At 40.2% G+C, this 14,935-nt stretch overlaps 1 protein-coding gene across 1 annotated transcript in view; it reads left to right on the forward strand.

The window, feature by feature from the left end:
* The window catches only part of FYCO1 (FYVE and coiled-coil domain autophagy adaptor 1), a 439,711-nt gene that overhangs the window by 147,312 nt on the left and 277,464 nt on the right, over window positions 1-14,935 (forward strand). Inside the window, exon 6 of the mRNA XM_053714489.1 lies at window positions 11,275-11,418. Coding sequence (XP_053570464.1) covers window positions 11,275-11,418 — 144 coding nt within the window. The remainder of the gene's footprint in view (window positions 1-11,274; window positions 11,419-14,935) is intronic.

Raw genomic sequence — 14,935 nt, forward strand, 5'->3', positions numbered from 1 at the left:
GTTATTTCAACTGTGACAGCTTTTTGTGCTTCTTAAAGGCACAGTAGCGTTTTTTATATTGCTTGTAAATTTATTTAAAAAAGTATTTCCAAGCTTGCTAGTCTCATTGCTAGTCTGTTTAAACATGTCTGACACAGATGAATCTCTTTGTTCACTATGTTTAAAGGCCAATGTGGAGCCCAATAGAAATTTGTGTACTAATTGCATTGATGTTACTTTAAATAAAAGTCAATCTTTACATGTAAAGAAATTATCACCAGACAACGAGGGGGAAGTTATGCCGACTAACTCTCCTCACGTGTCAGTACCTTCGCCTCCCGCTCAGGAGGTGCGTGATATTGTGGCGCCAAGTACATCAGGGCGGCCCATACAAATCACTTTGCAAGACATGGCTAATGTTATGACTGAAGTAGTATCTAAATTGCCAGAATTTAGGGGTAAACGCGATCACTCTGGGGTAAGAACAGAGTGCGCTGATAATAATAGAGCCATGTCTGATACTGCGTCACAATTTGCAGAACATGAGGACGGAGAGCTTCATTCTGTGGGTGACGGATCTGATCCAAGTAAACTGGACTCAGACATTTCAAATTTTAAATTTAAGCTTGAGAACCTCCGTGTATTACTAGGGGAGGTATTAGCGGCTCTGAATGATTGTAACACGGTTGCAATTCCAGAGAAAGTATGTAGGCTGGATAAATATTTTGCGGTACTGGCGTGTACTGACGTTTTTCCTATACCTAAAAGGCTTACAGAAATTGTTAACAAGGAGTGGGATAGACCCGGTGTGCCTTTTTCACCCCCTCCTATATTTAGAAAAATGTTTCCAATAGACGCCACCACACGGGACTTATGGCAGACGGTCCCTAAGGTGGAGGGAGCAGTTTCTACTCTGGCTAAGCGCACCACTATCCCGGTGGAGGATAGCTGTGCTTTTTCAGATCCAATGGATAAAAAGTTAGAGGGTTACCTTAAGAAAATGTTTGTTCAGCAAGGTTTTATATTACAACCCCTTGCATGCATTGCGCCTGTCACGGCTGCGGCGGCATTCTGGTTTGAGTCTCTGGAAGAGACCCTTAGCACAGCTCCATTGGATGAGATTATAAACAAGCTTAAAGTCCTTAAGCTAGCTAATTCATTTATTTCTGATGCCGTAGTACACTTAACCAAACTTACGGCTAAGAACTCCGGATTCGCCATTCAAGCACGTAGAGCGCTGTGGCTTAAATCCTGGTCAGCTGATGTGACTTCTAAATCTAAATTGCTTAATATTCCTTTCAAAGGGCAGACATTATTCGGGCCCGGTTTGAAAGAAATTATCGCTGACATTACTGGAGGTAAGGGCCATGCCCTGCCTCAAGACAGGGCCAAACCAAGGGCTAAACAGTCTAATTTTCATGCCTTTCGTAACTTCAAGGCAGGAGCAGCATCAACTTCCTCCGCTCCAAGACAGGAAGGAACTGTTGCTCGCTACAGACAGGGCTGGAAACCTAACCAGTCCTGGAACAAGGGCAAGCAGGCCAGAAAACCTGCTGCTGCCCCTAAGACAGCATGAAGTGAGGGCCCCCGATCCGGAAACGGATCTAGTGGGGGGCAGACTTTCTCTCTTCGCCCAGGCTTGGGCAAGAGATGTCCAGGATCCCTGGGCGTTGGAGATCATATCTCAGGGATATCTTCTGGACTTCAAAGCTTCTCCTCCACAAGGGAGATTTCATCTTTCAAGGTTGTCAGCAAACCAGATAAAGAAAGAGGCGTTTCTACGCTGTGTACAAGACCTCTTACTAATGGGAGTGATCCACCCAGTTCCGCGGTCGGAACACGGACAAGGGTTTTATTCAAATCTGTTTGTGGTTCCCAAAAAAGAGGGAACCTTCAGACCAATCTTGGACTTAAAGATCCTAAACAAATTCCTAAGAGTTCCATCGTTCAAAATGGAAACTATTCGAACTATCCTACCCATGATCCAAGAGGGTCAGTACATGACCACAGTGGATTTAAAGGATGCCTACCTTCACATACCGATTCACAAGGATCATTACCGGTATCTAAGGTTTGCCTTCCTAAACAGGCATTACCAGTTTGTAGCTCTTCCCTTCGGGTTAGCTACGGCTCCAAGAATCTTTACAAAGGTTCTGGGCTCTCTTCTGGTGGTACTAAGACCGCGAGGCATAGCGGTAGCTCCGTACCTAGACGACATTCTGATACAAGCGTCAAGTTTCCAAACTGCCAAGTCTCATACAGAGTTAGTTCTGGCATTTCTAAGGTCGCATGGTTGGAAGGTGAACGTAGAAAAGAGTTCTCTATTGCCACTCACAAGAGTTCCCTTCTTAGGGACTCTTATAGATTCTGTAGAAATGAAAATTTACCTGACGGAGGACAGGTTATCAAAACTTCTAAATGCTTGCCGTGTCCTTCATTCCATTCAACACCCGTCAGTGGCTCAGTGCATGGAGGTAATCGGCTTAATGGTAGCGGCAATGGACATAGTACCTTTTGCGCGCCTGCATCTCAGACCGCTGCAATTGTGCATGCTAAGTCAGTGGAATGGGGATTACTCAGATTTGTCCCCTCTGCTAAATCTGGATCAAGAGACCAGAGATTCTCTTCTATGGTGGCTTTCTCGCCCACATCTGTCCAAGGGGATGCCCTTCCGCAGGCCAGATTGGACGATTGTAACAACAGACGCCAGCCTTCTAGGTTGGGGCGCAGTCTGGAATTCCCTGAAGGCTCAGGGATCATGGACTCAGGAGGAGAGACTCCTTCCAATAAACATTCTGGAATTAAGAGCAGTTCTCAATGCTCTTCTGGCTTGGCCTCAGATAGCAACTCTGAGGTTCATCAGGTTTCAGTCGGACAACATCACGACTGTGGCTTACATCAACCATCAAGGAGGAACAAGGAGTTCCCTAGCGATGATGGAAGTCTCAAAGATAATTCGCTGGGCAGAGTCTCACTCTTGCCACCTGTCAGCAATCCACATCCCAGGCGTGGAGAACTGGGAGGCGGATTTTCTAAGTCGCCAGACTTTTCATCCGGGGGAGTGGGAACTTCATCCGGAGGTGTTTGCCCAACTGCTTCATCATTGGGGCAAACCAGATCTGGATCTCATGGCGTCTCGCCAGAACGCCAAGCTTCTTTGTTACGGATCCAGGTCCAGGGACCCGGGAGCGGTACTGATAGATGCTCTGACAGCACCTTGGGTCTTCAACATGGCTTATGTGTTTCCACCCTTCCCGATGCTTCCTCGATTGATTGCCAGGATCAAACAGGAGAGAGCATCGATGATTCTAATAGCGCCTGCGTGGCCACGCAGGACCTGGTATGCAGATCTAGTGGACATGTCGTCCTGTCCACCATGGTCTCTGCCTCTGAGACAGGACCTTCTGGTTCAGGGTCCTTTCAAACATCCAAATCTAATTTCTCTGAGGCTGACTGCATGGAGATTGAACGCTTGATTCTATCAAAGCGGGGATTCTCGGAGTCAGTGATTGATACCTTAATACAGGCTAGGAAACCTGTTACCAGGAAAATTTACCATAAAATATGGCGTAAATACTTATATTGGTACGAATCCAAGAGTTACTCATGGAGTAAAGTTAGGATTCCTAGGATATTGTCTTTTCTACAAGAAGGTTTAGAAAAGGGTTTATCTGCTAGTTCGTTAAAGGGACAGATCTCAGCTCTGTCTATCCTTTTACACAAACGTCTGGCAGACGTTCCAGACGTTCAGGCTTTTTGTCAGGCTTTGGCTAGGATTAAGCCTGTGTTTAAGACTGTTGCTCCGCCGTGGAGCTTAAACTTAGTTCTTAACGTTCTGCAAGGTGTTCCGTTTGAACCCCTTCATTCCATTGATATCAAGCTGTTATCTTGGAAAGTTCTGTTTTTAATGGCTATTTCCTCGGCTCGAAGAGTCTCTGAGTTATCGGCCTTACATTGTGATTCTCCTTATCTGATTTTTCATTCAGATAAGGTAGTTCTGCGTACTAAACCTGGGTTCTTACCTAAGGTAGTCACTAACAAGAATATCAATCAAGAGATTGTTGTTCCATCATTGTGCCCTAACCCTTCTTCAAAGAAGGAACGACTTCTGCACAATCTGGACGTCGTCCGTGCCCTGAAATTTTATTTGCAGGCAACTAAAGATTTTCGTCAAACTTCTTCCCTGTTTGTCGTTTATTCTGGACAGAGGAGAGGTCAAAAAGCTTCGGCTACCTCTCTCTCTTTTTGGCTTCGTAGCATAATACGTTTAGCCTATGAGACTGCTGGACAGCAGCCTCCTGAAAGGATTACAGCTCATTCTACTAGAGCTGTGGCTTCCACTTGGGCCTTTAAGAATGAGGCCTCTGTTGAACAGATTTGCAAGGCTGCAACTTGGTCTTCACTTCACACTTTTTCAAAATTTTACAAATTTGACACTTTTGCTTCTTCGGAGGCTGTTTTTGGGAGAAAGGTTCTACAGGCAGTGGTTCCTTCCGTGTAAAGATCCTGCCTGTCCCTCCCGTCATCCGTGTACTTTTAGCTTTGGTATTGGTATCCCATAAGTAATGGATGACCCGTGGACTGACTACACTTAACAGGAGAAAATATAATTTATGCTTACCTGATAAATTCATTTCTCCTGTAGTGTAGTCAGTCCACGGCCCGCCCTGTTTTTTACGGCAGGTCTAAATTTTAAATTAAACTCCAGTCACCACTGCACCCTATAGTTTTCTCCTTTCTCGTTTGGTTTCGGTCGAATGACTGGGTATGACGTAGAGGGGAGGAGCTATATAGCAGCTCTGCTTGGGTGATCCTCTTGCACTTCCTGTTAGGGAGGAGATATAATCCCATAAGTAATGGATGACCGTGGACTGACTACACTACAGGAGAAATGAATTTATCAGGTAAGCATAAATTATATTTTTTTCAAGTTTCATACAAATAAATGAAAAGAGGCTTACAAAGAGGTGCATAACAGTATGAAATAATTGAGATACCACTCAAGTAGAGACATTGGGGGCACACCTACATACCATACAATGGAACATCCCTCAACTCTTTCAAATATAAAAGAATGTATGGTTAACCCCTATTCACCATTGCAATGTACTATTGTGAGAAAAAAACTCCCTGTAATAAACAGTGGCCATCCTTGGTCCACCTGCAACACCAACATACTAAAATTGGAGAGTGCAGGGGAATTCAATAAATAGGGCCACTCTTTGGCCCATGAAATACAATGATAGAAACAATAGCTAACACCATATAATATATATTGAGCAACTATAAAGAAAACCTAAAACCTAGATAGGATATTCTGCTTATGAAGGTAAATGTGGAGCAAAAGCTTCAGGAAGAAAAAAAAAGACAAAGCTAAATGGCAAGCTCTGTCACTTAATGATATCAAGATATGTTAGACTATGAAGACATATTACATACTTGGTAGTATTTCTATAATTAATCACAATCTAGCTTAAAGGGACAGTCAAGTCCAAAATAAACTTTCATGATTCAAATAGGGCATGTAATTTTAAACAACTTTCCAATTTACTTTTATCACCAATTTTGTTTTGTTCCCTTTGTATTCTTAGTTGAAAGCTAAACCTAGGTAGGCTTATATGCTAATTTCTTAGACCTTGAAGGCTGCCTCTTATCTGAATGCATTTTGACAGTTTTTCACCACTAGAGGGAGTTAGTTCATGTGTGCCATATAGATAACATTGAGCTCACGCACTTGAAGTTACAGAGGAGTCAGCACTGATTGGCTAAAATGCAAGTGTGTCAAAAGAACTGAAATAAGGGGGCAGTTTGCAGAGGCTTAGATACAAGGTAATTACAGAGTTAAAACATGTATCATTATAACTGTGTTGGTTATGCAAAACTGGGGAATGGGTAATAAAGGGATTATCTACAAAAATTCGGGTAATAACTGTCCCTTTAATTCTTCAGATATACTTAGTTGAAAATTCCAGGAACCGCAACTTATGAGGCTCATCAGTATTTGCTAGAGTATATCCAGGGCCGGTGCTAGGATTTTTGGCCACACAGGCGAGGATAAATTTTGTGCCCCCCCGCCCAAATTTTTTTTTATTTACATACCATTGCTGTTTTTTACTAATTGTTACAAAGATGTATTAAAAAAAAAGAAAATATAATTTCCCATTACCCCATAAAATTATATATATATATATATATACACACACACACTATATATATGTATATATACATACATACATACATACATACAACACACTATGTATACTGTATATATATATATATATATATATATATATATATATATATATATATATATATATATATTACATATCAACTGCTTCTTTTTGTTTATTTTTTGTTTTTAAAGAAAAATCAGAGCAAAAAGGGGATTTTACATACACAGCAGATCAGAGATACACTTTTGTAAAAGTAGCAATGCATCCATACTTCTAAACCCCCTTCCATTATCCAGTGGCTGATCTAAGCGAAACTCACTGTAGTGGGGCAATTCAGAGGGACGCACGAAAATAAACTATTGTATACTTATATGATAGAGGTGATTTTACCTCAGGTAAAACAGTATAATATAATATTCAATCTTTTAGTCACTGGATTTTTTTTTATTATTTGTATTTTCAATTGTTGGGTTTAGACTTTTTTTGTCACAGTCTGTACCCAGCAGTGCATTAGGGGAGGACTGGCAACTTCTGCCCAAAGGGGCACTTTCAAATATTATATTTAATGTTTAACATTTAGAAATCAGGAGAAGAAAAACAATGAGAAGATAAATAAAATAAGAATAAAAAAAAAATGCATTTATACATAAACATCTCTAATATCTGTTTATGTGTATAAAAAAACCCCAAAGAAAATGCACAAAACTATACATTTAACGTTTTACTCAGAATCAATTCTGAGAGATCACTGAAACTGGTTACTCAACTTATGCAGTCACTGTCAGCAGGGTGTACTGGGCAGGGGGCAATTGGTGGTGGAATCCAGGCTGGTGAAGTGCCTGGCAAAGTGGCAATGGCAAACAGTTTCTTAGTTTTCATAGTGATGCTGCCCATGAGTAAATCACCATATGGTTTGTTATTAGAGAATTTGCCCAGGCCAGCCCTTGAAGTGAAATTCTCTGCTCATTATTTAATTTGCTAATTAATTATCAATGCATATGTATGCAGCATAATATTGGATGGTCCTTTACCGCAAATTATAACAGCCATGATGTCTGACACCATCCATGATTTTTCAGAAATTCCTACCCCCTACGCTACCTACCGTAACCTGGCCGGCTGCTGCCTGCTGCTCTGCTCTCTCAGTGACAGTCAGACAGAGTCAGACACAGTGTCTGTGAAGTCTCTCTTCTTCTCCTGCCTGGCCGATCGCCGCCTCAACACCTCGACCGGGACCTAACTGAGGTTGAGTGACCTCCTCACGAGTCACGTCATGTGGCTGAGCGGGCTCAGAAAATGGTGGCTGCCTTTCACGCGGTAGAGACCGTCCGTTCCCTCTCACTCAGTGACGTCATCAAGTAGGCAGGCCTCCCTCCTCGTCATCATTCACCACCAGTCCTCCATCCACCCACTATGCACCTCTGAGTCTGACCGTCCGTTGCGGTGTTGTACTACAACAGTGTCACTGTCAGTGTGTGCATAACGTAACAGACCAATTCACAGTATTCACTGACTGACTGACACTACACCTCATAGGGCGGGGGGGGGGTGCTTCGGACGGCAGGAGATATCAAATTAAAAAAAAATACTTTTAATTTTTTTTTTAATGATAGGCAGCAGCCAGCAGTCGGCAATTCAGCACTGCTCTCAGCGCCCCCCTGCTGGTGCGTCCTAAGGCGACAGCCTATGCTGCTTAATACAAAACGCCGGCCCTGAGTATATCTTATGTTGTCTGTGACTAAGGGGTCTGAAACCTTAATCTACAGTATTTTTACAGGAAGGGGACCAGTGCAACAATTTTTAACCTGAAACAGAGCCCATCCCACAGTCTTTGCTGCCTATCGCAGGATAAGCCCTGAACCACAGAGCTTAAGTAAGAAGGCATTAAACAACATCTCTAGAAGATTCAACCTAATCAATGTGACACACCATGGAGGGAAAAAATACCCTCCAATCATGAAAAATAGCAGCAATAGCCTTAACTTCTAGAATATAACCAATAAAATAATGTGCAGCTAGACGTACTAACCACATTGCTAATTTTCACATTCCACGTACAAGACAAGAAATGAGACCAGACATGTAGATACTTTCTATATGACCCCAAAATGAATTTCACCCCATTTATGCTTAAAAGATGCCCAAAATATTATAATGGATGGTTTACAAACCTGCTCCTACTTTAAAGGGGATATGAAACCCAACATTTGTCTTTCATGAATAATCCAGATAAAACTTGCAATTTTAAACAACGTTCTAATATACTTTTATTATCAGTTTTTCTTCGTTCTCTTGGTATTTTTTGTTGAAAAGAGTGGGCGGTATGCTTAGGAGCTGGCCCATTCCTGGAGCACTATATGGCAGCAGTTTTGCAAGAATGTTATCCATTTGCAAGAGCACTAGATGGCAGCACTGTTTCCTGCCATGTAGTGCTCAAGAGGCCTACCTAGATATATTTTAACCCCTTAAGGACAAGGCCATTTTTCAGTTTACATTTCTGCAGTGTTTGTGTTTAGCCTTAATTTTCCTCTTACTCATTTACTGTACCCACACATATTATATACCATTTTTCTCGCCATTAAATGGACTTTCCAAAGATACCATAATTTTCATCATATTTTATAACTTACCATAAAATGTTTTATAAAATATGATGAAAAAATGGAAAAACACACACTTTTTCTAACTTTGACCCCCAAAATCTGTTATACATCTAATACCACCAAAAAACACCCATGCTAAATAGTTTCTAAATTTTGTCCTGAGATTATAAATACCCAATGCTTACATGTTCTTTACTTTTTTTGCAAGTTATAGGGCAATAAATACAAGTAGCACTTTGCTATTTCCAAACCACTTTTTTCAAAATTAGCGATAGTTACATTGGAACACTGATATCTGTCAGGAATCACTGAATATCCCTTTACATGTATATATTTTTTTAGTAGACAACCCAAAGTATTGATCTAGGCCCATTTTGGTATATTTCATGCCACCATTTCACCGCCAAATGCGATCAAATAAAAAAAATTGTTCACTTTTTCACAAACTGTTTCACAAACTTTAGGTTTCTCACTGAAATTATTTACAAACAGCTTGTGCAATTATGGCACAAATGGTTGCAAATGCTTCTCTGGGATCCCCTTTGTTCAGAAATAGGAGACATTTATGGCTGTGGCATTACTTTTTGGTAATTAGAAGGCTGCTAAATACCGCTGCGCACCACACTTGTATTAAACCCAGCAGTGAAGGGGTTAATTAGGTAGCTTGTAGGGAGCTTGTAGGGTTAATTTTAGCTTTAGGGTAGTGTAGTAGACAACCCAAAGTATTGATCTAGGCCCATTTTGATATATTTCATGCCAAAATTTCACCGCCAAATTCGATCAAATAAAAAAAATTGTTCTTTTTTTCACTAACTTTAGGTTTCTCACTGAAATTATTTACAAACAGCTTGTGCAATTATGGCACAAATGGTTGTAAATACTTCTCTGGGATTCCCTTTGTTCAGAAATAGCAGACATATATGGCTGCGGCATTACTTTTTGGTAATTAGAAGGCTGCTAAATGCCGCTGCGCACCACACTTGTATTATGCCCAGCAGTGACAGGGTTAAATAGGTAGCTTGTAGGGAGCTTGAAGGGTTAATTTTAGCTTTAGTGTAGAGATCAGTCTCCCACCTGACACATCCCACCCCCTGATCCCTCCCAAACATCTCTCTTCCCTCCCCAACCCCACAATTGTCCCCAGTCTGCCAGTACTAAAATAAAAGGCCTTTTTTTTTTTTTTTTTAATTAATTTTTTTTTTTTTAAATATCTGTTTAGCTGTGATGGACCCCCCCCCCCCTTAGCCCCCAACCTCTATGATCCCCCCCAAACAGCTCTATAACCCTCGCCCACTACCTATTTGCTGCCATCTTGGGTACTGGCCCCCTCTCCACCTCCCAGATCCTTTTGATAATTATTTTGCCCCCCTCCCTCTCTCCCACTCATTGGTGGCAGTGGTTGTTGCGCAATTGTGTGCACACATGTGCACGCGCGCTCCCTGCAGGCCCCCCTCACGCTCCCGGCACCCGGCGTGCACATTGCACATTCAGGAACCAGATACTTGGTAGCGATGGGCCGCCCACCCGCCTCCCTGCAGCTGCTCCCACCCACCAACGATCTGCTCCATCGCTACCGGTGCAGAGAGGGCCACCTCTGCATCGGTCTTGGAAAAAAGTTAATACCTTGAAAGCGTCTGGAAGCGATCCGGATCGCTTCCAGACGCTTTAAACCCTAATATCGTACAGGGTACATCGCTGGTCTTTAAAGACCAGTGTGTGTGTGACATGCGTCGTTAAGGGGTTTAACAAAGAACATTATGGGAAAAAAGCAAATTTGATAATAGAAGTAAATTTTAAACTTTTTTAAAATTGTATGCTCTGTCTAAATCACAAAAGAACATTTTTGGGTTTCATATCCCTTTAAGGAAATAGTCACAAGGAAAAGTATGCCAACATCATATCATTGGTCCTGGGCAGTAATTAGCCGACTCCAACTTTTGAAACACCCAGCACATATAAATTTGGGTTGCCATGAGTGTGTAAAAAGATGTGAACCCCATCAAGTGCAGTAAGCAGGCCCCTCGTCTTGATCTTGAGGAAGAGCCCAATCAATAAAGAACATCTGACTGCTGTAGGGCAGGCTTGTCATACCTCCCCGCTTTTAGAAAAAGAGACATTGATAGAAAATTAGGCTGTAAGTAAAGGAGGGTCCCATCTACTATATACATGGTTGATGGGCCTTCTTACAGTTCAGGTGAGATGCCACTTTGCCCATACAAGTTTCTCCTTTCATCCAGCAAAATTGTATGGTCAATTCCAACAACATCAAATGATTTTCCATCTGCAGTCATATCTCTCTCATAAGCCGCTTGCTCCTCCTCTATCTGTGTTGCGTGTAAGCCAGTAGCAGATCTTTTTTTAAAAAACTGCTATAAACAGTCACTCTAGGTTTAGGAAATGGTCATCTAATAGTAGCAAGATTTTCTCTTATTTTATTTTTTTAATGTTTGTTGTTTTTTTTTTACCATATTACGAATGTAATCTCAACGTATCATAATTTATTCTATTGTCATTTTTAGTGACTGGTATTTTGCAAGAAGTCCTTTCCTGACCCCTAAAATAAGCTCCGACATCGTTGGTTACTTGTATGAACTTACTGAAGTCCAATTTGATCTGGCATCTAGAGGGTTTGACTTAGATGCTTCATGGCCAACATTTGCCAGGTAATTGCCATTTAATAAATCATTATATGCTATTTTAAGTACATAGTTTGGTATTTTATTTTTCATTTTTATTAGATTTTTTTTCAAAATTGTAAACCAAGCACAATAAGTTTTTAATGCAAAAAATACAACAGCTATTGTATTAAATTTCACTACAAGGTTCATGCAAAAAGGAAGAACAAACTAATACTAATATCCATCAAACCACAAAGTCCTGGCTCGCCTACCTCTTATACCAAATATCCAATTTAATTAGTGCTTCTCAAAATTACTGGAAATTTGGTGCAAATTATCTTAAGGATCTTAAAATTAAATTTTGAACTGCCAAGAATTCATTATTAGAAAAAAAGGGGGGTAAATAAAAAAACGCTAGAGTTAATAGCCCCTAAGCCTCTAATTCCTACTATCTTCATCCTAGATAGTGAATAATTTGAAGGAGATGGGGAGGTGGAAATGAGGCGCTAGAAATAGCACTAGGGGTTAAAAGTACTATGGATAAAGTGATATCTTACTAATATATTGGTGTGTATTTAGAGAGTTAAAGGCTTGTAGATGTTGAAATAACATCAGATTAGATAATTAGCGACAGGTGTAAATTTTTTTATATGTTTTACACCTGTCGCTAATGATCTAATCTGATGTTATTTCAACATCTACAAGCCTTTAACTCTCTAAATACACACCAATATATTAGTAAGATATCACTTTATCCATAAGAATTCATTATTAATCAGGCAGAGATTTTCATTTCCATCAGCGTTCCCATAAAAGAATAACATATGTTTAAAAAAATAAAAATTCCCAAGGATTTTACTCAACCAGAAATTCACTTTGTTCCAAAACCTTTAAATCTTGGGACAATTCCAAAAACAGAGGATTATATCTTCTTCTGGAAAACTACATCTAGAACAATTTTGTATTATCCTATGACTCCATTTAGCACATAAATTTGGAGTGATATATTATATATTAATGTCTAGTATGGGATTTCTTTCTGGTCTATGAAATATTTGCCTTTTTGACATGGACTAAACTTTGTTGATTTTTTTCTGCATCTATATCAATAAAATCATTTTGCCATGTTTGGGAGGACTTCTAAACAATTGAAGATAGAGGGGCCCATTTATCAAGACCGCTGCTCCATAACCCTGTCCACCTGCTCTGAGCAGGCGGACAGGAATCGCCGGAAATCAACCCGATCGAGTACGATCGGGTTGATTGACAGCTCCCTGCTGGCAGCCCATTGCCCGCGAGTCAGCAGGGGGCGGCGTTGCACCAGCAGCTCTTGTGAGCTGCTGGTGCAATGTTAAATGCGGAGAGCGTATTGCTCTCCACATTCAGCGAGGTCTTGCGGACCTGATCCGCACTGTCGGATCAGGTCCGCAAGACCTTTAATAAATAGGCCCCAGAGTGATTTCCAGATGCACATATCTTAATACCTTGTTTTAAAGTCTCCCAAGTCCTATCTCTCCCTTGGCTCCCTATTACTTCCAAAAAGAAGTGCCTAATTTGTAAGTATGCATTAAAATTCATGCTGTCATAGTGAAAATTCTTCTTTTGAGATACCCATGAAAATTAATTATTGGTTTCTTTATCTCACAGTTGTTCCAAAATTTGAAAGCCCTTTCTATCACAACTCTCAGAAATTTTAGAATTAGAACTTGGCAAAAAGTCTGGAAGAAATTTGGCACTTGATAATTTAAATGTAATTATTTGCATATTTTCTGACAGGCTTCAGTAATAATTATATTTGAAGACCTGCATATTTTTCATATCCATTAATAGCTTATTACTTGGACAATGTAATACTGTTTTTAATGAAAATGGTTAAATTACATTATTTTCATCAATATCAGAAAAAGAAACATAATTAGCCTCAGTTAGCCAGATCCAATTGAAATATTTAAGGTTTGAAATGCCAATTCTCCAAATTTTAAATAATTTACTCACACACACACATATATATATATGAGAGAGAGAGAATAACTCATTGTGTAGCTCATTAACAAATCTAGACAAGCCAGAAGGCTTGTTTTTCCCACAGAAAACCTCTGGAATACATTATTTACAATGCAGCAAAGGAGTGATTGGGAGAAAGTTGAAATCACTGCTGGGTGAAGTTGATTCCTGGCAAATACAACAACATTTTAAATTAGGGGGAGGTGTTATTGTATTTGCCAGGAATCAACTTCACCCAGCAGTGATTTCAACTTTCTCCCAGCTGATGAGTAGCAACAACTACGAAACAGTCTGTCCTGGGATAGTTTTGAATCACTGCTTTAACCCTAGCTAAGTCTATAAGCTGTGTGAACAGCGATACTTGGCGTTAAGGGAATCTGCTGAAAAGCAGGCTGAAGTAAAAAGGTGTGTCATTTTGAACCTAATTTGCATCTCTTACCCAGAATCCCCAGCTGTTTGTAGATCACCTTCTTAAGAGCTGACTACAACAGTGCAACTCTTGGCAGGGCCCTCTACCCTATAATTGTTTTGTTGTACTCCCCCTTTGTTTATAGCGCTGCGGAATCTGTTGGCGCTCTACAAATAACCGATAATAATAATAATCCTTTGCTGCATTGTAAATAATGTATTCCAGGGGTTTTCTGTGGGAAAAGCAAGCCTTCTGGCTTGTCTAGATTTGTTAATGAGCTACACAATGAGTTATTTCCTCTATTTTATGCGTAGTGGAGGATTTTAAACTCTTTAATTCTTCTTCGTATTACTAAAAAAAGTAATAGGTTACAAGCAGCTAAGAACTCCTTCCCCCTAAAGCTACCTCTTCTAGTTCTTTCGTAAGGAGAATTGCAAATGGTTCTATAGCCAAAGTAAAAAATAAAGAGTACCACTGCTTAGTACAGAAATGTAAACAAATAAAACTGTTGAAAGAACCTGAAAGACCAAATTTACTTAAAGGGACAGTCTAGTCCAAAATAAACTTTTATGATTCAGATAGGGTATGTCATTTTAAACAATTACCAATTTTGCTTTGTTCTCTTGGTATTCTTAGTTGAAAGCTATACCTAGGTAGGTCATATGCCAATTTCTCTTCCCTTGAAGGCCACCTTTTCTCTCAGGGCATTTTGACAGTTTTTCACCACTAGAGGGTGTTAGTTCATGTGCTCACAAACGTGAAGTTCCAGGGAGCCAGCACTGATTGGCTAAAATGCTTGTCTGTCAAAAGAACTGAAATAAGGGGGCAGTTTGCAGAGGCTTAGATAATCACAGAGATAAAAAGTGTATTTATATAACTGTGTTGGTTATGCAAAACTAGGGAATGGGTAATAAAGGGATTATCTATGTTTTAAAACAATAACAATTCCGGTGTAGACTGTCACTTTAAGGTTGTAAACAAATGATCCCAAAAGAGTCAACTGTAATTAAAGGTACACTGTACACTGAAAAATAATAATTTCCAATCGATTGTATTTAAAATGAAAAAGTGTATGAACTATGCCAAAGCAGTTGTCTGCGTTTAGAAACCATATCAGCAGACTAGGGGGCCGATTTATTAAGATGTGAA

The sequence above is a fragment of the Bombina bombina genome, chromosome 5 (assembly GCF_027579735.1).
Source record: "Bombina bombina isolate aBomBom1 chromosome 5, aBomBom1.pri, whole genome shotgun sequence".
NCBI lineage: Eukaryota > Metazoa > Chordata > Amphibia > Anura > Bombinatoridae > Bombina > Bombina bombina.